The 24,673-nt window shown below is 40.6% G+C and overlaps 2 protein-coding genes across 4 annotated transcripts in view; both read left to right on the top strand.

Moving 5' to 3' along the window:
* Nucleotides 1-996: 996 nt before the first annotated feature.
* Nucleotides 997-18,004, top strand: LOC115012463 (cytosolic phospholipase A2 gamma-like). Of its 3 annotated transcripts, none has more exons than XM_029438088.1 (15): nt 997-1,193; nt 2,686-2,793; nt 2,984-3,100; nt 3,777-3,919; nt 4,728-4,914; nt 5,019-5,124; nt 11,311-11,451; nt 12,198-12,263; nt 12,347-12,487; nt 12,715-12,858; nt 12,946-13,029; nt 14,176-14,330; nt 15,951-16,122; nt 16,904-17,072; nt 17,347-18,004. In XM_029438088.1, exons 1-15 carry the CDS (start codon nt 1,158-1,160, stop codon nt 17,366-17,368), a joined length of 1,791 nt encoding a protein of 596 aa, XP_029293948.1. In that variant the 5' UTR covers nt 997-1,157; the 3' UTR covers nt 17,369-18,004. The 3 variants fall into 3 exon arrangements, with proteins under 3 accessions (XP_029293948.1, XP_029293949.1, XP_029293950.1); XM_029438089.1 differs by having other exon boundaries at nt 2,741-2,793; nt 17,347-18,003; XM_029438090.1 differs by lacking the exon at nt 997-1,193 and adding an exon at nt 1,637-1,666 and having other exon boundaries at nt 2,741-2,793; nt 17,347-18,003.
* Nucleotides 18,005-18,844: 840 nt separating this feature from the next.
* Nucleotides 18,845-24,673, top strand: part of LOC115012659 (carbonic anhydrase-related protein 10-like) — a 77,606-nt gene continuing 71,777 nt past the window's right edge. The window contains exon 1 of the mRNA XM_029438379.1: nt 18,845-19,272. Within this exon, the coding sequence (XP_029294239.1) occupies nt 19,212-19,272 (61 nt within the window). The 5' untranslated portion in view covers nt 18,845-19,211. The remainder of the gene's footprint in view (nt 19,273-24,673) is intronic.

Raw genomic sequence — 24,673 nt, 5'->3', positions numbered from 1 at the left:
CCTGTACTTGTCTTCACCTGTCCTGTAATCACTTAATCACTCAATTAAACTGGATGGATGTTTAAATAGGCAACTGTTGGCCAGGTGATAATATAATACTGTGTTTACAGCTGGTTGCTCGGCCCCCAAGTGGCCAAAAACGTAAATCAGTGCAGCTTTAAGTTTAAATGACTAACATGTATTTACAGTTACAGATCCTGTCAGGTATTTAGTAGTTGCTACACTGATCCTTTCGTTTATTGTCTTTCCTATTCATTTTGATGCCTTCAGTTTCTAAAAATGGTGGCACTGCCCCCCATTTAGTTAAAGTGTTTTCGGGGCCATATGGGTGGGACAGATGTTGAAAAAGCAATTGCATTGTTCAGCAGATTGCAGATGGCAGCAGCACAGACATTAGTAGAAGTATGTTATGATTCTCTGTGATTGGTTGTTCATCCAGACTCTGGCTCCATGTCGGTAGAGGTGCCAACATTTTCTGAGGCCACTGCTCAAGATCTGTTTTTGTTGTTCTCGGCTCTTTTTTCCAAATGATGCCCCAGGGTTTAAATGGTTAGTTTCTGGAAAATAGGAATTATTGTTGAGTGAACATTGTGATCTAAGGTTTGATGTAAGGTTTCAGATTATCACCATCATTGCTAATTTTAACACCGTTCAGTTTTTTTCTGCAGGTTGTCCAGATCAGCTTTAAAAGACAGTGATACGCACGCATGTAACAGTCCTATTATTTGCGTTTCCTGTTTTATTTTTAAATGTTCCCTTCCCCTTGTGTCTTGTCTGGTATTACTTCCTGCCCTTGTGTTGTTTGCCCCCAGGTGTGTCTTGTTCCCTTCATTAGTTTCCTCCTGTGTATTTGCCTTTCTCTCCCAGCTGTGTTTTCTTTTTTAAGTTCCTGACAGGTCCAAGACATTCCAGAAACTGTTGATCTGCTGTGGAACTGATACATAATGTTGTATTTTTTGAGATCATCTTACATGTGTTGCACGGGTTAACATTATAAATTGCACAAGAGTGTTATGTAAGGATAATGGGAGGAGGAATTTGCACCAATGAGGAAGCGTATGGAAGTATAAATCAAATGTTTCACTCCCCATCTGCTACTCTAACAGTTTCGCAACTGTTTGGAAGTTACGGTGTTTGGAAGAGATTCTTTGGCCCAAATGTCGACTTTTTCCTCTGACAAAACACCACACCTAGTAAGTTGTTCTTATCAGTAGCTACTGTTCATTTCAGTCATTTCTACTGCTGCACATTAAAACAAATGTTTGGCTACTTTTTGCCCATTATGAGGCAAATTGAAAGTTTCTGGCATATAGTTGAGCAGAGTCTGTTTATCTGCTACAACACTTCCCACTACACCTGCATGACAAAGCAGACACATACAGTACACACATTGTAGAAATGCCACTTCTGCCGACAATAACACCTTCTAGCTTTCAGTTTAATATATGCAAAATGCCGAGTTTAAATCCAGCCGGAGGCCGGTGCTCACTAGACCTCCACAAGGCTCAACCTGTCTTATATGTCTCATATGTTGTAAAATACTCTCAGGCATGATGAGAGATGAGAACATCGATACCACTCTTGTGTCCGTACGGTAAAAATGACCCTTTCTGTAGTCTCTGGTGGTCACAGGAACCTCACAGTGTCGACTAGACGCCAGGACTTTGTGAGTTTTTTAAGTGCTAGTAGGTACATTATGTTACCTTTGGGCAGAGCCAGTTTCCCCCTGTTTATGCTAAGCTAAATTAATCCCCTGATGAACATTGATCCTGACTTTGCTATGCAGTCAGAGGAAGAAAACACAAGTGATCAGATTTGATTTAAAGGCGTATTCTAGTGATCTAGCATTGTACTTCTATAAAGTTGGAGGCCTGCAAAGGAAAGTAAAAAACAAGAATGTTTGACATTCATGTAGCAGAGGCTGAGAATCCTGAATTGTATTTCCTAGTATGGATCAAGGTCCAGAAACACTGGATCCCAAACTTCTTAACAGCATTTCTTATTGCTCTGACTGTCTGGAAAATGTCCATGCAACTGTTTGCAATGCAGGCTTTCAGTTTTAAACTAAAGTCTCAACCCCAAGCCAAGATACCTCTGATCACATCATCTAAGTTCATTTTTTTTTTTTTTAAAGGACTTAACTTTGGAAAAATCTCAGCACATTTAAAAAATGACTCCACTTTTCAAAATTCACTTTATTTCCCATAATTATTTTATTTCCCTAAAATGTATTCATTTTCGAAAAAGGATTTAACTTTTCAGAAATGATCTCACTTTTCAAAACTTACTTAATTAAAACATTTGTTTTCCCAACACAGGGCTATGGGAGGCCCCAACATCCTGCAGAGATGATAGCATTGTGAGAAGAAAAAGAATGTGTTTGTGAATGTGTGCCATTGATTTTCAGCCTGCTTTCAATTTGACATTTGATACGTCTTGAGAAGTCCTTCCCTCAAAAGCAAACACATGGTTGAAATGGACAAGATTTTGTGCATTTGTGTTACTTTGGGGGTTTTCTTCTGGTTTCATGTCTGTGCACGCCTGTCTGCCTACATGTGACTAAAGCCTGAGCAGCTCGCTACCTGAAAAACAGCAAAATCTGACTGCAGAGAAGTCAGAAGAAGGCAGAGTTTACCTAGCATTTAATTTAACACTGAGGATTATTCCCCTGGCCCAAACATGCAGAGTGGAAACACAAGTTTTTCAGTCTCAGCGATTGGTCTCTGGCTTGTGATTTCAGTAGCGCTGGCAAAAGCAGAGGACAGCATGGAGGGGAACACAGCTGCTTCTGAGGTGAGAGACTGTCTATCTTAAAGTCCTTTACCAGGAAATTGCAACATATTTCAGGTTTCCCTACTCTGATACCACGTGTGCATATGTGTACCTTTTGTCTATAAGATGCTACAGGGGCAAACTGACCAAAAAAACACAGTGTTCGGTGAGTTAAAACAACTATTTTTGGACTCCTGTGGTTTGTTTTCAGTTCCAGAAATCCATCCGTCAGTCCCAGTCGCTGTGTTCTGGTGAACAGGACTATGTTTACAAGAGAAAACAAGTAATTCTGGAGTCACTCAGCAGCCTGGGAATCAACTGCAGTGCAGTAAGAAAGACACTTTCTTCCTGTCTCTGTCTCTTTTCATTGTTTCTTTCTTCATAAAAACCCTCCCATTAATCTTCTCTTTGAGAAATGTCCTCCCACAGATGTATATTATGGCTACATAGTATGTTGTGGTGCCCCCCAGTGGCAGAATATCCCAAGACTGTGTAGCAAAGCTCAAACGTAGCATCCGAACACAAGCATGAAGTTTGGTTAGAATCGTTTAAGCCCATTTTGATTTAGGAGCCTTTATGTGAAATGTAACTTTAAGAAATGGGTAAAAAAAATTATGATTTTAAAAATTATTTTTGATCGCTTTAGATCAGCAAAGTTCATAGATGATCTGAACAAGTTTTGGGACGCTTGGCCAAACAGTTATCAACAAAAGTATTTTGAGAAAGTTGAGTCTTAAAATGTGTGTTTTTGAAATGATTTTTTATTGGAGCAAAGATGCAGATGAAATCATGATGATGAAGATAATTATGGAAATGTAAACTTGATTCGTACAGTTTTGGTGACTTTTGGTCTTACTGTTGCACTTTTAGCGGAGAAAAATAAGAAAGAAAGAAACAACTGCTTGTACGCTTAATAAAGTCATTATCTTAGAACTGAGTGTTCAATGCAATTAACTGTGAGTCAGCTGTCAAATTGACCATCTCTCCATCATGCTTCCCACAAGGATTCAGTTCCCCACATCAGTCTGCTGGCCTCAGGTGGGGGTCAAAGGGCGGCTGTGGGTCTGGTGGGTTCCCTCTATCAGATGGAAAAGGAAGATCTGTTGGACAGTGTGCTCTACCTGGGAGGAGTTTCTGGATCAACGTGGTAACAATAATCACACTTGCACAACATAACTGTAATAATCTGTATGTAGCGTCGACAGCTGAGTTCCCATGGAACATGAAATATGACAGCTGCAGTAGCTTGTCTGTTATTTACACGTGTAAACTAGCTGCAGCTTCTCCACTTGCCGCATTTTGTTCAGCTCACGATTGTCTTGGACTTTGGTGAAATTATGTTTGTTAAAGACTATAAAACTGATATTTTCTTTTGAAACTTAGCTTGCAAGCTAACATTTGCTAATGGTAATTGGTAAAGGAAATATGGAAATGGCAGATTTAAATTCAATCAACTTTTCATCGTCATACATGTACACAGCACACACAGTACAGCTTTTATATATACGGCACCTGGGGAACAGTGTGGGGGTGCGGTGCCTTGCTTAAGGGCACCTCGGTGGCCCTTGAACCAGCGACACTCCGGTTCCCAAGCCAAGTCCCTACAGATTGAGGTACTGCTACCCAAATTTGCAGTGCAATCCATCCAATGTTTGTCCAAAGTGATGCCCAACTGACTGTTTTATCTCTACAGCCATGCCAAGTGTGACTAAAACACTTGGCTGCTCTTAGTTCCTGTAGATACTGTAGGATGGCCAAATGTAATTTAACAGCAGGTTGAACCAGATGTTGGTGAATCCAGTTTACAGCCATTAGTTAGTGAAAAGTTAGTTAGTTAGTTGCCTCTTTAGCCAGAGGCTTCAAATTGGACTTATAAAATAAGATATTATCACATTAACATTTGGCTTGTCTCCATGACAGTTTGTCCTGCTCTATCTGTACCTCTCCTCTGGCAGGTCCATGTCCTCCATCTACAGTGACCCACAGTGGAGTAACAGACTGGACTCTGCTGTGTCCAGGCTGTCAGGTACCGGGGTGAAGTTGGAAGAGGCTTTGGCCTGGTTGGGTAAGAGGGCGGAGGATGAGCACTTCTCTCTCACTGACACCTGGGGGCTCTTCACCTCTGCTGGGATCATGAAAGAGGTACCGAGGCAAAAACTCATAATATGTCCAATTTGAAACACAACCCACTCTGATAAGAAGATTGTATGTGAAGTCCCTCAGAGAAACATTTTGTGTTTCATCAGATGGACTTACGGCATCTTTCTGATGAGGCCAGCAGAAATGCCACCAACCCTTACCCCATCTACAGTGCTCTAGAGAATAACTGCTTCTCTAATGGGCCCATAGAAGGTACACACACATAAGGGGTAACTTCTGTGTCATTATGCAATCAAACAGAACAGGTTTGAGGGCAAAACTGTCCACACTGCAAATCAAAAAATAGATTTGAGAGCAAAACCATGGACGATGCAGTCACAAAATGTTTTATTGCTGCTGAAAGACACGTCTCTATTGTCTTGATTGGAGAGACAGCTTGGCAACATGTAACATGTAAGACTATAAGATCTAAGATTTTTTGGCAGTCATTTTAACACTGATACAGTTTTTGTGGTATAAACATAATGTGAAGATGCTGGAGACCTTCAAGACACTGTGGGATGTCTTGCTGACAATTGCCTTCTCAGTTTGAATAAGCACGTCCCCACTGCACCTGTAAGACAAGCCGAGGTGAGCTGGAACACTAAGACCCAGTATACTTAGGGTCTGCTGTACCAAACGTAAAAGTTACACATGCCCACACATACATGCACTTTGAGATACTAAATATTTTCCAATATATAATCAAAAACTGTAATACAGTCACAATGAAAATGCCTGAGCCAATCAGATTTCAAGAAGGAATGGAGTATGAGTAGAAATTGTTAGGGCCGCTTGTATATTTAAAGTATTGCATTGCACAATGTACTTGATCTGTTGACTTCAATTCTAATATAAAGCATTTCTCTGTCAAGTAAATGTAATACAACACTATTTCTCTCTGAAGTAGCTGTTCACAGGGTGGTGGTGGTCTAGTGGTCGAGTAATAAGGCTACCAAATAGAACAACGGATGGTTGTGAGTTCAATACCAGAGCTGCAACCATCGCCAGCAAGGTACTTAACCCTGAGTTGCTCCAAGGAGACTGTAGTTAGTTCACTGTAAGTCGCTCTGGATTTGAGCATCTGCTAAATGACATGTAATGTAATGTAGTTGAGTTGCATATTTACACAATGAGTTAGAATAGTAACATATTTCAATGTTTTTCATACAGAATCATCATAATAAATGAATAACCTTTTAGTTAGGGGGCCCTGGTAAAGTCTCTCCCTGGAGTTTGTCCCGTGAACCAGTGTATTTAAGCAGGGTTTTGAGCGGGAGCAGTCTCGACTTGGGTGTGTGACGCAACTATGTCATGGCAGCTGTATTGTTGAGGACCCAAAGAAGCGCAGTGTTGAGTGTGAAGTTGTGTGGATGAGCCGTTCTGAAGAAAATAGCACAGGCCAAGCATTCAGCCTGTTCAGAACAGCCATGTTTTGAGCGGGCACTGCGCTAGTAGTGTACCGAAAAAAAAAGCATGTGGATGTATGACAAAGCCACAGTTTGAGTACTGTTGCAGCACCGGAGGTTCAGTCTCAAGGCCCCTTTTCACTGTGCTAGTTTATTGTACTGCCTTAAGTATTCGCGCTGCCAGTGCCTCCCTAGGAGACTCTCCTCACAGATGGCAAACCTCATAGAACCTACCGGATGTTACTCTAAAGGCCCTGACACGCCAAGTCAATGTCGGGCAGTCGGTGAGCGTCTGTCGCCCTAGTTTTTACAGGTGTGTCCTGCACCATCTGCACTTTTTGGCCGTGTCCACAGGCTCTGCCGCTGATGTAACATGTTGAATCGGTGGACGAGCCTGTCGGCAAAAGAAATCCCTCTGATTGGCTGTTTATTTTAAGCGAATCAGTGCACAAGAAGAGAAACGGACGTGAGGAAAACAAACAAAAGACTAAAGTCAACACACAGAGTCCACACACAGAGGCTCTTTTCACATTCCATCTTCATCTCATCTGATCATCCCTGTACTCGGATATCTTGACAACGACATGGCCATCTGGAATGATCCTGCGAACGCTGCTTTGTTTTAATGTGTGTATCATAACAACGGCTTGTATATCTGCAGTCTTAGGTCGTGCACGCTGGAAAGTCTCTCTCCGTCTCACACACACAAACTGCATTAGAACATCATTTGAAATAGACTACATACTCCACACTATTACCAAATATATATAAACATATTTTGTCTGTTTTATTTGTGCTTATTGTTGTTATCTCCTACTTTGTTGTTGTAGGAGCTAACAAAGTTAATAGCCTGCCGCTAAAAGTCCAGTTGTGAACGACGTGGATCAAACATTTGTGGCTGTTGTTAGGAATGGTATGAGCAAGTCTGGTTAATAACAAATATTACTGATAATTGGACTGGGAAATGGAAGGACTTACATTTATATAGCACCTTTTTAGTTTTCCAATCACTCAAAGTGCTTTTACACCACATGCCAACATTTACCCATTCACACACACATTCATACACTGATGGCAGGGCTGCCATACAAGGTGCCAAACAACTCATCATCTAATGCTCATTCACACACTCACACACCCATGGTATTCCTCAGTATCTTGCATAAAGATAATTCGACATGCAGATTGGAGGAGCAGAGGCTCGAAACACCGATCTTCCGAATATTGGATGACAAACTCTTCCTTCTGAGCCAAATTGATTAATATCAATAAAACTATTAATAGTGAAAAAAATCATTTATAGGGGTTGATAATACCGTTGCACTACAAGTGTGTATGTATTAGAATGGCTATCAGATGGAATAATAATAATAATAATTATTATTATTGTTAATTCATATTAATTAGTATGAATTCATTTACTTTAAATCCGTTTAAGGAGGGGACCACCTTTGTCAAAGGATGTACATTAATGTATTAATGAACTAAAATAGTCTATGAATGATGGTAGAGATTGGCAGTAATCACTCTTTGACAACATTAACAAAACAGCTGTATTTTCCCACCACGACCACATTTATATGAGAAGACCTTATGTTAGCTCCACCAGTAACAACAAGGATACAATTATACAAGGATACAAGGATCATTTATTGTCACTTAGCAACACAGGGTTGCACAACGAAATGCAGTTGTAGCCTCGAATATCTTTACCTTTTGTCACATTGCACCCTGGAAACTAAAATAAATTAAATCTAACTTTCTTGACCTGCATTTTCACATTATAACCCTCATCATCAAAGCAAAAAATAATGTAAATTCACCATGGTTGGAAAAGTGCTTTCAAAAGGCCTCCGGGATAAAGTTGTAGGAAGGCACAAGTTAGGTGAAGGCTACAAAAATGTATTTGAAGGCTTTAGTTATCCCTCTGTACTGTTCAGAGCATTATCAAGAAGTGGAAAGCGTATGGCACCACCAACACCTTGCCTAGATCAGGCCGTCCGTCCAAACTGGATGATGAGGACATTGATCAGAGAAGATACCAAGAGGCCGAAGGCAACTTTGAAGGACTTACAAGTCTTTATGGCTGGGACTGGTCGGTCTGTGCATGTGACAACAAAGCTGACCTGTATGGCAGGGTGGCAAGAAGAAGCCTTTTCTCAAAAGGTGCCACACTCAGTCTAGTTTGTGCAAAGAAAAACACCTGGAAGACTCTGTTGCCTTGTGGAAAAAGGTTCTATGGTCAGATGAGACTAAGATTGAACTTTTGGGACTTGAAGATAGCAGTCCATTGCCGCTCATCACGGAATTTGACTGAACTCGAACAATTCTGCAACAAATAATGTGCGAATATTCACCAATCTAGGTGTGCAAAGCTAGTCCAAATAGATTGATGGCTGAAATTGCAGCTGCGCTTTCTCCACCTAGTCTGTTGCTCCACACATTGGAGGGTCTGCTGCACAGGCCTTTTCTGTTGATGCTTTTCACACAGTTCGCATAGAAAGTTGTTTTGTCCGCTCTGTGCACCGACAGTTTTGCCGGGTTAGTGACCTTGAGCAGGGGACCGGTCAGTTCTCAGAGCCATGGGCTCAAGTACATTTTTGGAAACGCGTCTGCTGGGTCTGGATCAGTCTTTCCCTGACTGTATTTGACGAGGAGGCTCCTCTCCTCTCCAGTGAGCCTCTGGCTCCAGAGCTGCAGGATCTTCTGAGCCACACGCACATGATTGGATGCTTTCTTTGACTTTCTTCATCTGCGTTTTGTAGCAGGCTTTTGCTGTACTGTCTCCAGTGCTGCTGCTGCCTCTTCCTCCTCCATCTCCGCTTCCCCTACCTGCTCAATCCATGTAACCCTTTCTTCTTCTGCCATGTTTACTTGCACCTCTCATAACTCTCCTCCCAACCCACCTGTCTCCTCTACCTGCACCTTTTCTCCCTTCTTTTTAATTTTTTTTGACCGCACTTCCTCCTTTTTCACCTAGAATATCTTGGTCATCATTTTTTCCCCCATTATTACCTTCCACACCAATTAAATTAACACCACATATCTCGTGCACCAGGCCGGACACAGCAGCTGCGCGGCGTGACACAGCGCGTGACACAGCGTGTGACTCTGCAGTGTCCAAACTTTTCCCTCCACAGCTAACCCAATCTTCTCCACTACGCTACCACAGCTACGCAGATGACACTCAACTGATTCTGTCTTTTCCCAGATCTGAAACCCAGGTGGAGGCACGGATCTCAGATTGTCTGGCTGATATCTCTCGGTGGATGGCCGCACATCACTTGAAACTCAACCTTGACAAGACCGAGCTCCTTTTCCTTCCAGGTAAGGGCACTCCCATCCAAGACCTTACCATTAACATCGGCACCTCTGCTGTTTCCCCGACTCTGACTGCAAGGAATCTGGGTGTGACACTGGATAACCAACTGTCCTTCGGTCCCAACATCGCTGCAACAACCCGCTCCTGCAGATGCACTCTGTACAACATCAGGAGGATACGTCCCCTACTGACTCAGAAGGCGACGCAGGTTCTTGTTCAGGCTCTTGTCATCTCACGCCTTGACTACTGCAACTCCCTCCTCGCTGGACTGCCTGCATGTGCCATTCGACCTCTACAGCTCATCCAGAATGCAGCAGCCCGACTGGTCTTCAATCTACCCAAGATCTCCCACACTACACCGCTTCTCCGCTCCCTTCACTGGCTACCAGTAGCGGCCCGAATCTGCTTCAAGACTCTGGTGCTGGCCTACCGTGCTGTGAATGGATCAGCCCCTTCCTACATCCAGGCCATGGTTGAACCATACACCCCAGCGCGTTCACTTCGCTCTGCGTCGACCAATCAGCTCGCCACTCCCTCACTACGAGTAGGAGCCAGATTTCCCTCAAACAAAACCCGCCTGTTTGCTATCCTGGCTCCAAAATGGTGGAACGACCTCCCCATTGATGGACAGCAGACAGTCTTCACACCTTCCGTCGCAGACTGAAAACTCACCTGTTTCGACTGCACCTCGGCGAATGAAGAAAACAAAAATAACTGTTCTTTGTATGTTGCACCTATATTGGTTTGGCTTCTTTATAGCTAATAGTTGAATTTGTATTCTATTGTTTCTGCATGTTGCACTTATGTTGTTGCACTTCAAACTGGCTTATTTGAAGACAGTGTTCACTTATACGACTGTACCTATTTGAAGCTATTGTACTTACAAGATTCTTGCTGTTCGGAGTTGTATCTCCATGATTGTTTGCACTTTTTGTATGTCGCTTTGGACAAAAGCGTCAGCTAAATGAACTGTGATGTAATGTAATGCCATGCTTCCTCGTGAGCTTGGCAAAATCTCCATTTACCATGGCGTCAGACACCAACCGGCGATACACCGGCAAGAGAAAAAACCCATAAACACATCAAACACCACACCTAAACTCACAAAAAGTAAACTAAATCAAACTATCACCACTAAATTAAGTTAAATCAACACCCATTATCAAAAAAAATAAAAATAAAAATTTAAATCGAAAAGCACACAAACTCCCAGCATGTACTGAGAGAGACAGAGGGAGAGAGCGTTTGTGTGTGACTGCAAGTAATTATTATTTTTATTAAACTGCCAATCTGCCACCAGCACTCACAAATCATTTCCTTTCAGCTCACTGTACTGTGGCGAGTCATAGCAAGTTTGGGGTCCAGCGCGCTGCAGGCATAACTTTTTGATTTGTAAACTATTTCCAAACATCAACTTTTTGATTTGAATAAGTACAAGTACGAATTAATCATAAATGTTCTTTACTTGCAATTAAAACATGTGTCAATAGATTTGCTCTCCAATTAATTTGTTGATAGCAGTGTGGACATTTTGACTCTCAGACCTATTCTGTTTGATTGCATAATAACGACAAAGAATCAATCTCATACACACATGCATACACACATGTCTCATTAGGACCTTAGTGAGTTATTGACTTGCAAGTAAACAGATTTTCTGTCTCTCAGGGAAATGGTTCGAGATGAGCCCTCACGAGGTTGGTTTCACAGAGTTGGGTCTTTTCATTGAAACTTCTCTCCTGGACAGCAAGTTCGAGAGAGGAGAGCTGCTGGAAGAGAAGCCAGAGATGGACATGATCAAACTTCAAGGTGTGTACTCAGAGCAGTATGGAGATAGTGTGACTACTAACTAAACACCTTAAAACATTTAGCTGGCTTTAAAAAACAAAAAAGTATCTTTGAGGTTCAACAGAGAGCCATAATAATTGTTCACACATTGGATTATCAAGTACCTACTAATTCAGTGGTTATTAAATTATATACATTGAAATGATTTGATTCTGATGATTCTGACATTGTGGAAATTGAGTACATTGTGTACAGCACTAAGAATTATTACCAATAAATACTCAATACTCACCTTAACCCTTAAAGAAAGAGAGCAAGTACAACCTTAAAACTGCACCAGTCAATAAACTCCTTTTTGTAGCATTTATTTAGTGTTTAACTACTTAGTTAAATTTAGTCTTATTTAGTCTTTAATTACTTTAGATTTGATTGACAAACAACCCACTAACTGTTGACATTTTGAATTAAGTATTGCTAAATCCTGACTGGTGCACAGATGTACATACCACCACCTCTTTTTGAATGAGCCCACATGGTATGTGTATTATCACTTCAAGCCCGTGAAATAACCCAAACTGTTGCAGAAAGTAAGTTTTTGGGACTTTTAAAGGAGCAGCAATTGTCTTTCCACCTTTGCATCACAGAATACCCATATTAAATCTGCAGGTATTCATACTGTGGATTGTGGATCCTGCGTGCAAATTAATCGTCACTGTCAAAGTGTGTGTGTGTGTGTGTGTGTGTGTGTGTGTGTTGAAACCGTACAGGTGTTCTAGGTTGTGCGTTGGCTCATGAGGAGACGATCGGAGAGTTCATCCCTTCCTGGCTGAATGGTAGCTACAGTTTGACATTGTCATACATACTAAATGTGTTTTTAGAAGCTGCAGTGATAGATCTATTGCGGTGTGTGTTTCAGTGACTGGACAGATAGATGGTGCTGCTGAGGAGTACCTGCGTGTATACCACACCGTTGATTCACTACTAACCCTGATCAGAAGTACCATTAAGGATCCTTCTGCGCTGTCTGACCTGGACAAGCTTCAGAAAATACTAGAAGGTATTGGTGATAAGGACGATGACCCTGCTCATATGACTTACTATAAAAATTAACCATTAAATACAATTGTTTTGGGAGATGCAAGCTTATTCACAAGATTGCAGCTTCAGAAAGCTGAGATTGCTAAAAATGTTTTACCATTCAAGCTTTTTATGTCTGTGATGAAATAATGACACAGCAAACGTCTGAAAATACCACAGCGTCCATACGATTCTAATCTTTTCCAGACAAGGTAAATAATAAGTCAGCGTTGATGGAGTCAAAGAGTTTGGAAGAAAGAAAAAGTCTTTCTCAGCAGTGGAGTCTGGAGCTGCTGACGGAAGTAAAGACCTGGAGCCAGAATCTGGAGGATGGAGATTTCAAAACACAAAGTCAGTGTCTGGCAGACTGGTCCAAGTTTAGATGAACAGAACCATTTTATTTAAAGTCGATGTAAACACGTCTTTGTTTTTCCCCAGTCTCTCTGCTGACTACGCAAATCCTTCCAATGATTATGAAATGGGAGTGGGGAACAACCGGAAACTTCCTCTACCAATACCAAGGTGAGAAGGAAATAATAAAACACGCATTTTGTCTATCTGTTAAAACCAGAAGCAATAATTTACAGTGATTTTAGGCATTAAAACGGTTACTGCATATACCTCGCAAGGTTACATAAAAAAAAACACACAGCAACAAAATATTCAATAATTTACAGTGTGTGGTGGTTATGACATTAGTGAAAGTGTCCTTGGGATACTGAACATGTTGCTGAATGAGTGTGTGAATGTTCATCACTCCTGAAGAGCAGGTAGCTACCTTGTATACCTTTGTGTCTGTATGAATGGGTGAATGCTGACATGTATTCGAAAAGCACTTTGAGTGGTCGCAAAGACTAGAAAAGTGCTTTATAAATGCAGTCCATTTACAATATTGCGCTCTATAACTACAGAAAAGTGGGCATAATAGCTATCTGAAGTTATATGGCTGCATAAGTCATTAGTGTAGTTTGTTCGACTTGGATGGAGATAAAAGGCTGAAGCGACAGGACGCAGCGTGTTCCCTGGCCAGGCTCTGTGCTTCTTCTCCTTTGTCTCCTTTCTTTTTGTGACATGTTATATCTCCATAATACAATCCATACAAACACCACCCTGTTTTTACAAGCCAAATTAGTTCTTGAGCAGGTGCAGTAACAAGTTGTATAACACTGCATAAAACTAGCTGTTCTTTCTCTTTGGTTTTCATAGTATTCAACAAACAAGCGTTGTTTAGTGCGAGGTGCTGGTGGAAAGATTTTGTTGCCACTTGGACAGAGCCAGGGTAGCTGCTTAGCTTAGTGAAGCTAACTGGCTGCTGGTATTAGCTTCATAATTATGGACCGATATGAGATATCAATCTTCTCATCTAACTCTATACCTGTTGGGAAATATGCCAAACAATGGGCAAGATCACGGTCGGTACAAAACTTACACTCATCAGGTGGACACAAACATGAATCCAAATACATTAAATGCTAATGTTGCTCCATATCTACTGGATGTGTAAATAACTATTTGCTAACTTGAGAGTGTTTCTTCAATCCACTCATATGGACAAAAACAGCCACACTTTTGCCCAGTATTTAGTATACAATACAATAATGAAGAAAATAATAAGTAGTTAAAAGCTTGCCTAAAGTTTGGTTGACATTAAATTCTGTTGCTGGGCAGATTCCACGGTTCCACCTTGCCTCCACTCTAAAGAAAGAATCCACCTGATCGACGCCGGGCTGCTGCTTAACGTCGGCTACCCTCCATTTCTGGGAGAGAAGAGAGACATCGACCTCATCATCGCACCAGAGTACAGCGCTGGAAATATATTTGAGGTACTGTACAGTGTGTGTGTTAACTTAATTCAACAAAGTGACTGAGTAGATCTAAGCCACAGACAGCGAAACGGTTTTAATGTGTAATACCATGTGTCTGTTTACATGCTGTTGTTCTATGAGCCAAAGACACACTTCCACCTGGTAGACAATAAAGATGTATTGTATTGTGTTGCATTGCATTGTACAGTACTATTGTACAGTACTATTGTACAGTACTATTACTCATCAATCAATCGATCAATAGTCATACAACGTACAATTCTAGTGAATCGTTATCCCACTGTTCCTTTTATGAAGCACCACCTAGAATGTTCAGCCAAAAGAACAACATGTCGCAGAGCCTTGCGGTCTTGTTCGGTGCTGTTTCCATACTAGGCAGCGATGTTCCTCGTCAGGACATTGTCGATGGAGTAGAAATTCATCAGTATTTGAGAGGATGCTTGGAATTTTCTCAAGCGTCTGAGGTGAAATCGTTTCAGCGTTCCACTCAGTTAGCATGCAGTGCCCAGGTCAGGCCCTCTGTGATGGGGACAGGGACAGGAAGCTGTCCTGCCTCCTCACTGAGGACAGGTTGATATTAAGGCGGGCGTAGTTCCTTCACTGCTTCTTTTAAAAGTTCAAACTCTTATCACCCCTGCGCTGATACCGCTGACAGCCAACAGTCTGCACTGTGTTAGTTGATGTTGATGGACTGATGGCTGACTGTTCACAGGCAGCTACTAGATGATGTATTTGCTAACAAGCACTTGGGCATCTGGAGGGTACAAGCCCAGTCTCATTAAAGCTATTCAGTATGAAATAAAATCAACAACCGTTAATTATCTAATTCCAGCCAAACAGTCAAACCTTGAGCAGGATCAAAGTATTCCAGAGTTATTTACTAGTCAAACAAAAATATGATTGATACAGTTTGATCAGTACACATAAATAATCACTTTGAAAATCAATATAATTATTTTCTTTCTTAGATCTACTATACATATATACATGTAAACATAATACATACATACACACACTCACCTGGGGGGTTTTATAGCTGCATGTTACCTTGCTAACTGTAACTTGGTAAAATAACGCATACAACTATAAAGAAAATACCTATAAATATGTACATGTTACAATTATCAAATGAAGGTAAAATCACTAAAATAAAATGATATATCATAAGGTTTTTCTATGTCACGGTAAGAATGAAGTATTTAATGTAACCTGCAAGAGGCACATGTTACACATATGATGCAAATACTTCCTTCTAACGTTCTTTTATTTTACGGTTGCTCCGAGTCTCTTACTCTTTTTGAACAATGGAATCATTCTCTCGTTTGATTGAAAGTGTGAATTTTGTTTGTTTGTTGTTTGTTTCATATTTCAGCTTTGCATTTATGTGATTTAACTGACTGATCAGTTTCCCCGGGTCTCGTTCCTGCATATACTTCTCATATAAATGTGGATGATATTAAACCTAACCATTAGTAAGACCCTTCATTACTACTTTTAAACCCTTTTAATTATAAAGTGATACCTTCCTCTGTCTAACTCAAGTTTGAATTATTGCCCAAACTTTGTTCAGGAGCATGAAAGCTGTGAAACAACGTTCTCCCTCCGCTCTCTTCACAGACTCTGACTCTTGCCAGAGACTATGCAGCCGAGGTGAAGAAAGCTTTCCCTGAGATAGACGAGAGAATCCTGCAGGAGAAAGACTGGCCAAAAGACTGCTACGTGTTCGAGGGAAAAAATAATGAAGCCTCCATTGTTTACATGCCACTCTTCAACAGACACAACTGCAAAGGTCTGTTACACACACACACACACACACACACACACACACACACACACACACACACACACACACACACACACACACACACACACACATACACATACACATACACACACACCCTTTGGTACATGTTCATACTAGGGCTAATTTATCTAATTAACTGATTCATTTTGATTAATTCATTATAAAAATAATAACACATTAAAACCAATAACGCAAATGAACACATATCATATTATTTAATGTTTAAGTTAATAAATTGATGCACTGATGTTCCTGTAAGTTGTTGCGTGTTGAATAACTTTACTTATATTGCTTAAAAAACAGACACACACTTGTATCGTTGGGGGGATTTGTGCAAAAGCTTCCCCCGTGTCACTAGATCTCCCCACTCGAGTGCAAATGCTTGGAAATAAAACAATTCATTATTTTATAATAACCCCTTTTCTTTACAATAATTTCCTCATTTGCTACAATAATGCAATGTTTTTGGGGGGATTTTCCAAATTGAATGCCCTGAAATACAATCGTTTTTATTGTCAAGTCTTTGGATGTTTCTTTGTGTTTTGCTACCTAACACTGTTTGATAAAAGTGTACAGCTTAGAGGTCTGAAATCACGCTAAAGGGGACGGTCCACACTGGTGCTTACTATAAAATGCATATCTTTAGATACTATTGAAACTAAGAACTTATCAGTGCTCATTTTCCAAAATAACCTTTTAGCGCGACGCTTTTAGCAAGGTGTCAAGATGAAAGGTAGCCTGAACATGTCGTCACTGTTTTTTACAGATGCAGAGGAGGTCAAAGCAAGGATGGAGGAGTTCTCCACCTTCCAGCGTCCCTTCAGCCAGGAGAAGATTGAGTTTGTGTTGGAGACAGCGAAAGCCAACATAAAGAACAACAAGGAGACTCTGCTGAGAGAGATTAACAAGGCTGTTCTCCGCCGACACAACAAGAGGTAAGGATGTACCTACTTCCCACGTCAACGTAGGTCCAAATAGGAATCTCACATCTTGGTGCAGCATGTAATCTGTGGGCTCACTGTGTCTCTGTGTGTCTGAGGAAGCAATCTGTGAGACGGACAGAAAAAAAAGGATTCAATAATAGAACTTATGTAATATCTGCCCATCAGTGTGAGTGTGCTCGTTTTAGACAGAGAGAGATGTGGATGGAGAAATATCCGACTTATTAGAAATCTAACATGTCCTCTTCTTTCTGCTTCTCCCCTTCAGGAAGTCTGCTGTAGATCTCTGATTCTTACTTCACCATGATTATAAATCAGACATAGACTTCACTGTACAGAAGTGTAAGCTGACAAATGTTTGTGGACACCCCCTTTTTCATGGTAGGTTAGCCCTCTTAGCTCCAATGAAGGGAAATCTTGCTAAAGCAATAAATGGCAACAACTTTGAGGAGGCTCTGTGCTGTTTCAACGTGCCCCCGTGCACAGAACCAGGTCTATAAAATAATTGGTTTCCAACTTTGGTGCAGAGGAACTCAAACCCATCCAACATTCTGGGATGAACTGGAATGCATTTTTAACACCAGCAGGTTTCTAGTTTGGAAGCCAATCATGGTCCAGTATGCAACTTAGACAAGTGTGATGTGGAATCCTGAAACCTCCTGTGGTCAGACACTGAGAATGGACTTCAAGGAGAAAATCTCAACATTTAAAAATATCTCAACATAACTAACTAATCTTTAACTAAAATAACTCAGAACTTTGCTTCTAGGTTCAGCACCAGATGACACAGGGGGCGTTCCGACTGAAATGAATAATTTCTGAGCTACATGTTAACCTCTATGAGAGAGGTGGTTTGATTAACCAGAATGATCAAACATTCTGGAGACAGGGGCTCTCAAAGCTGACCCAAAGCGGCCGACCACCCCACTTAAAGTAAGGAAAAAAATAAATAAAAAGTTATAGTTATCCACCATTTCAATACTTTGGGTCCAAAATAAATAAAAATGCAGAGTTACATGAGACATGACCTCAGTGTCGCAGCTAGGGCCCTGATATTAAGATATTAACGATTAAGTGTGAATGCAAACATTATCAGCATATCCATATACTGTGCATACATACTCCATACACTACATGTCGGGTAATTATGTCACATGTCATACTGTATACACTATCATGCTCAGTCACGCTGGTTTTGAATGAAGTAACCGAAAGACAACGCTAGAGGTCGCACAACATCCACAGGCGGGAATTGCAGCGTCTTTATGTAGGTCAATAGAACCATTCATCAAGGCCATCTGCATACAGCACACTGCATCCACAGTTGGTTGCTTCCCCACCATGTCATGTAAATACAATTAATCACTGCACTGGATGATTTATATATCAAGTTAAGATAGTAAGAGCATCACTGATCTTTTTTTGTTGGGACATTTTTATGAAATTATTGAGCCTGTGCTTGAGTTGTATAAACTCTTCCTATTATATTTTCTGTTGAAGTTTGCTTCATGCAAAACATTAAAGAATCATACTTTGCATGGAGGAAACTTCAACAGAAAATATAATGGGACTTTGCGTGGTTTCCCAATCCTTGCTGATATTTTGTATATCTTCAGCTGAAAGACACATACCACATTTATTTTGTTTTGCTTTACATAGATAAGATTCTGTCATCATACAATATCATGAATATTCTCTCTGCCCGTCTGTGCGCCCTCGGTGCGCTTTGCGTCGTGAGTGAAGTTGCCTGATCCGCTGCAGACGAGCGGTGCGCTACAAACATCCACCCTCTCCAATGGAAAAAAGGCGAAGAAGAAAATGCTTCATGAACGGATTTCACAGCTGAAATGTCTTTAGTGTCGATAGATACGGAGATAGACACATGACAGAAGCGGGTTAAAACACCGAAATGTTGCTTGAACACCAAACCGGGAAGCGAAGGTGGACGATGCTGTGAGGACGAATCTCCGGTGAGGCTTCAAACCATCTCGGCGCTCCACAGGGGACAGACGGGGGACAAGAACCAAAGAAGTGGGGGGAAAAATGTTCAAAGTTAGGCCGTGTCTACAAGTGCGAGCCCGCGAGGCGCCGTCCCGTAACAGCTGCAGAACATGAGCATGAATTGAACGAAGAATGCATGTCGTTTGGGAAATATCTGTGATTCTGCAAACATTTATCATCTGCACGTCATCAGGTAAGAAGCCAAGAAAGAACTATGGTGGTTCAAAACAATAGAACACAACAATACAGGAGAATGTTAGAAAATTCAATTCGGATATGAAATAAAATGATTGAAAATGTTGCAGTGATGCATTCTCTTAAAGCAAGTCACTCTTACTGTCATCGCTTTATGGTAATTATTTTAGTGATATATTGATTCAGATATTTAGGATAGTTGGATGAATTTAATCATAATTTCCTGTAAAATCACCATAACTACCGACATACTCATTTCACTAGTTAAATGAAGTGTTTACAGTGTTTACAGGCGGCCTACGTGTCAACAGGCTGTTTGCACAGTGCCACCAGTCACTGCTGAGATGCATAACCATTGAATTTATGCCTCAAAACTCAGAACTCAACACAACCCATAGCCTCTCATGCACGCGAATGAACGCACACGCAGACGATAGTAGTTGCAGCCTACAGCACACATGCTAAGGGATGTCACTGTCAGTATGTCAGAGAGCTCATACACCATGTGTCACTGAGGCAACCATCCCTTTAGTCACATACAGTGGTTCCCACACTGGGATGAGTCAAGGCTTCCTAGTCGGCACTGCTGAAGCTGCCAGCCTCAGTTTCTTAACAAAACACGGTTTGATATTTTCATCCTAACATGTAGATATATGATCAATATGATCTCTTTTTAACTGACCCCCAACACATCAGTAGTAAGACCTAGGCCAAACTCACTCAATGTTAGCCCATACATGAAGAATTAAGTAGGCAATGCTTAGGCTTAGGCAATCACTAAATGTATTTAAAAGTAAGTTAAAAGGAAATTATATTTCCAATTTTTTTCAGTAGCTGTTATCAGGGAGAAAATGTATCATGTTGATTCTTTTGGTGCATATAGTCTTTATGAGATAGTGACAGTGTAGAGACAGACAGAACACATCGAGAGAGTAGGCGTGTGCAGGAGGAGTATGAAATACAACAAAAGTCCATTGTGTGGATGTTATCTCAATGTTAAAAGTACGCTCCAGCCATTTAATATGGCTCATCCATAAAGTTTAGGCACTGTCATAGAGATTACAAAAATATAAAGCAGCAGAGGCTGAGATATCAGGACTTTAAGAAATATAGGAGAAGGTCCAAAAACACTGGAACCTACAATTCCTACAAGGCAACTAGATAGCACCTGCATTGTAGAAGCCCACCTCTCTAAATAACCCTTTTGTTACGCCCTACCAAGATTCCCCATGGTTATTCTCCCCACCTAGACGAAATTCCCTTGAGAGCATGGATGCATAGAGCTGATATGGTGCTGCCACTCAGCTTTCAGACTTGCCTGTCCCAGTGGCCACCCACGGTATTGCAACAAAAAGCATTTTCCCAGAAGAATATAAAAGATGGGTGAAGTCCCGTATCCAGTTCCTATAATACCGCCACGCTCCAGAGCCATAGAGGACCTTGTATAGCTGTTTTCACAGGCTAAAGAGTACACCCCATGACTAGCAAACCGACTGTATGTGTAAAATCAATAGAATGTCCCTTTTTAATATTGTTCAGCAAACATGTTGACATTCACTCAATTTTGGAAGAACCTGTGTAATTTATCAGTATTCACTGTAAATGCTTTTGAAATCTTAGGCCCGACACTAGACAATTACATTAACTGTAGGCTAGCTACGTTTAGCAAATATTAGAGGGTGAGTCAGTGTGAAATTTCTTCCTCTTCTCTGCTCAGTCCTGATTTATATATTCCAATTCAGTCCTGGCCCTGAATGTCTTGTCATTGCAGTTTTTTCTCATTCCATTCCTGTCACTTTTACTTCTCGACCCTTGAGCAATTGTCTTGCATACTTAATATTAGTGAGCTTCTACTCAACGAAAGTGGTTACAGCTAATTGAAAAGGCAATGAATATTCATGTTAATCTGATGATATTAAATCCTCTGCTTTGGACCTCTCTCACCTCTAATTACAGTCAGTAATGTAGCTGTAACATCCAAACATTTCCATTTCCCTGTACAATTCAACCAAAGCCTTCTTTTTCATGTTGTAATATCTTGTGAGGACTCGCTTCACTGTATTGTGAAGTTTGCATATTCACATGTGTGTGTGGGTTTCCTCCATGTGTTCTGGTTTCTCTCGAACTAAAGACGTGCAGATCAGGTACACTTGAGTCTAAATTGAAAAGATGTGAATGAGATGTACTAGCAACTGTAACTAAGTACTTTTACTCAAGTACAACTTCAGTCCAAAGTTGAGATACTTGTACACGGAGTCTTTTCTTTTCATGCCATTTTCAACTAATTCTCTACTACATTCTACTATATACATGAGTAATAATAACCCAATGATATAATATATAATAACACAACGGCCACAGAGGCTATTGAGTATTTTTCATTCTTATTTTCATCACATTAAGTCAATTTCCCTGATGATACTTACATACTTTAACTTAAGTAACATTTTCAATACATGAGTTTTATTTGCACCATAGTATTTTTGCAGTGTCATATTAGTACCTTTACTTAAGGAAAGGATCCGAAAACTTTTTCTACCATGCCTATGCACTTAACTCAGGAGTCAATGCGTACGTGTTCCTGTTAGGTTCATGTGACCTGGTTCTGCATTGGTTCAACACAGACTCTACCGTTCAGATGTACCTGTCAGGTTCCAGCGGCTCAGCTCTACTTGTGCTGCTGCCAGTCAGCCTGGGTGCAACCTGCAGGGTTAGATGGCAGAAACACACAGGACACAAAGTGTGATGTATTGTGTACCAACAGTGCAGACCCACCACAGGGACTCGCACCACGCATCCCACATGAACAAATCTCCATTTTGACCTACTTTGTGAGCTTAATTAGAAGTTTATTCAGTTTTATGAAAATTAATCAACAGACCAATTTTTTAAATGGCAAGTGATGATTACAAAGTAGTTGAATCTACAGTATGAATCATATTGACATCAGTGCACATTTATTACAAGTAAAACAACACTGGCATGCTTATTATTTTCTGCTTGTATATGTTTCTGAATCCCCCTTGAAATGTTATAAAATATTATACTTTTTGCACATACTAAATGTAAGAGAGAACTCAAATACATTGCTGTGTACATGTTGCTCGCTGGGGCTGTTCTAGCTTTTAAAGAGCTGATAGGGGGATTTCATTGTGTCATGTGACCCGTCCCTATCCAACAAGAACAACATCTTAATGTTTCAGTGTTATATACACATGAATATACATGCTTTATTAATGTTAAGAGGCATGATAACAACAGTGGTTGATATGAGATGTATGCCCAAGTTCTCCATTTCTGTATGTCGATGAAACCTTGGCTCCCTTTATTCCAATTTCAGTTTCACAATCTCTCTCTTCTTTGCCCCTTCATTTTCCTGGAACCTTCCTGACCTTGTCATCCCCACCTGTCCACCAGAGGAGAGCGGGCAAAACGCACTTTTGGTCATTTTGTTGCCTGGCTACCTTGGCGCACCTATGGTTAGCTTGGGCCCAGAGTGGGAATAGAAAGAATGCATTAGTATTAGAGCTATTAAAGTTTAGAAATACTGCAGAGTTTTCCTCAGATAGAAACTTGTTGTCTGGGACTTGGGTCATTTAGTTTTCAATAATCTCTATTACATCATGTTGCTCATCACAGCGGCTCAATCTGCTCAGTGGGACACCTCTCAACAAGCAGCAGAGCGTGGTGGAATTACAAGGATTGTCCAGAGTGGCCGTGACGTGCACATAAGCATGGGGGGTTCTGTGGTTGTTTTACAACAGTCTGATGCTGGTTGCACACAATGTAACCAGTGTGAAGGAAAGACCTTCAGTGTAGTACTACTACCTGTCATGACAGACTGAGCTTTATTATGACTAGATGGCATTAATGCCCTAACCAAAAATCCTTAACCAGCATTATCATGTTGTAGAATAAAGTGACACATATTGCCAAACTAATTCATGTTTCTGTCCATGCAGCTATAACAGCATATGCCATCTCAGGAATCCATTTCATCAAATACAAATTGTCAAATAAAAATGATCGAAAAGCATCATAAACAGAATTCAGTGAGTAAGAATACAAACACATTTGACTGAAAAAAACCCCGGTTAAGTATATTTTCACATTTTCAACTCAGAGTGATTCATTAGCATAATGTAGGTTATGCTGTCTGGTTGTCAGCAAGTATACTGGTCAATAAGGATGTCACGATACCAGAAATTTAGTAGTAGTAGTAGTGATACTAATACCAGTGAAAGTCCACAATTCTTGATACCAATGCGATACCACAGTCAAATACAAAAACTAAACAATAAATCCCATGTAGTACAACATACACGCCTATATGATGTTTGAATATTGTTTTTGGTTTAAATGGTCATAATTGCTTATATCTATTTTACATTGCTTTGAAAATATCTCCTTCAAACTACTGGATTCATTCAAGTTTGTCACCAAAGACTACATTTTACAAGATTACATTTGAACACATCATTATAACTTTATAATTTATCTTCGCCCAATTTACGTTTTTACTGAATAGAGCCTGAATGCACCTTAATGCTAGTCAATAGCACCTCCAATACTGGCTGCTAACAGCTGACGCCTAACGTTAACTAGCTCTTCCTGCTGATTTCCATACGGATTTGTGTTGTTTACAATGTAGCATTATCAGGGAGTAAAATGGGTGCGTCTCTTGGAGAGTTTGATGAATAAATAATCACAAAAATTCAAATTCCTGGGGGTTGGGAAGTGATGAACCTGAACCCTACCTGTAACAACAACATAAGACTACTCTTTCAAAATAAATGAATACATTTATTAATCAGAGCACTCACACGTAGCACAAGCACAGATCTAAATATTTATTGAAAGTATGAAAAATTCAAAACGAGCAGAGGGACACACGCACCCCTGACATAACAAACAGTACGTACTGAACGTACTGCATTAATATTGTAATTTAATGTATTTAGCGTTGCACGCTGAGAGTATGTTACTACTGTGTGCCTCGGGCTAGTTACAGCTGGCCGGCCACTGCTAGCTACCAGGAGTTGTCCAGTCCGATTTCCACCAAACGAAGGATGGCTCCGCATTACCATAAGTGCAGAAAGTGATGGAGTCGTCTTTGCTCACAGCAACAATATATTTGGGCCTTTGATTCGGATTGTTCTTGTTTGTTTGTGCCTGTTCTCATAATTGAGTTTGTTTATTCTAAATGTACAGAAGGAATTGTGTTTGTGTTTTGTTACAGCACTAAACATTTAGTAACATTTGAATTATGTAGCATAAAAGCCTGGGGGTCATTGAATCTCACTTTTCTGTCGCAGTACTATTTGTTATTATCCCCTGTTATTAACAACCCTGTGCTGTAGCTCCCAAATCGCAATTATCTGGCACCGCTGCTGCGTACT

This window comes from Cottoperca gobio, chromosome 8 (genome assembly GCF_900634415.1).
Source record: "Cottoperca gobio chromosome 8, fCotGob3.1, whole genome shotgun sequence".
NCBI lineage: Eukaryota > Metazoa > Chordata > Actinopteri > Perciformes > Bovichtidae > Cottoperca > Cottoperca gobio.
Note: the sequence above shows the minus strand (reverse complement) of the source record. Positions and strands in the feature narration are given on the sequence as shown.

Excerpts from the sequence above, each read along its gene's own strand:
- LOC115012463 (XM_029438088.1), top strand. The coding sequence starts at position 1,158 with ATGTCGACTTTTTCCTCTGACAAAACACCACACCTA. Across the intron at positions 3,920-4,727 it reads GGAGTTTCTGGATCAACGTG|GTCCATGTCCTCCATCTACA; the intron begins GTAACAATAATC and ends CTCCTCTGGCAG. Across the intron at positions 12,488-12,714 it reads GCTTCAGAAAATACTAGAAG|ACAAGGTAAATAATAAGTCA; the intron begins GTATTGGTGATA and ends AATCTTTTCCAG.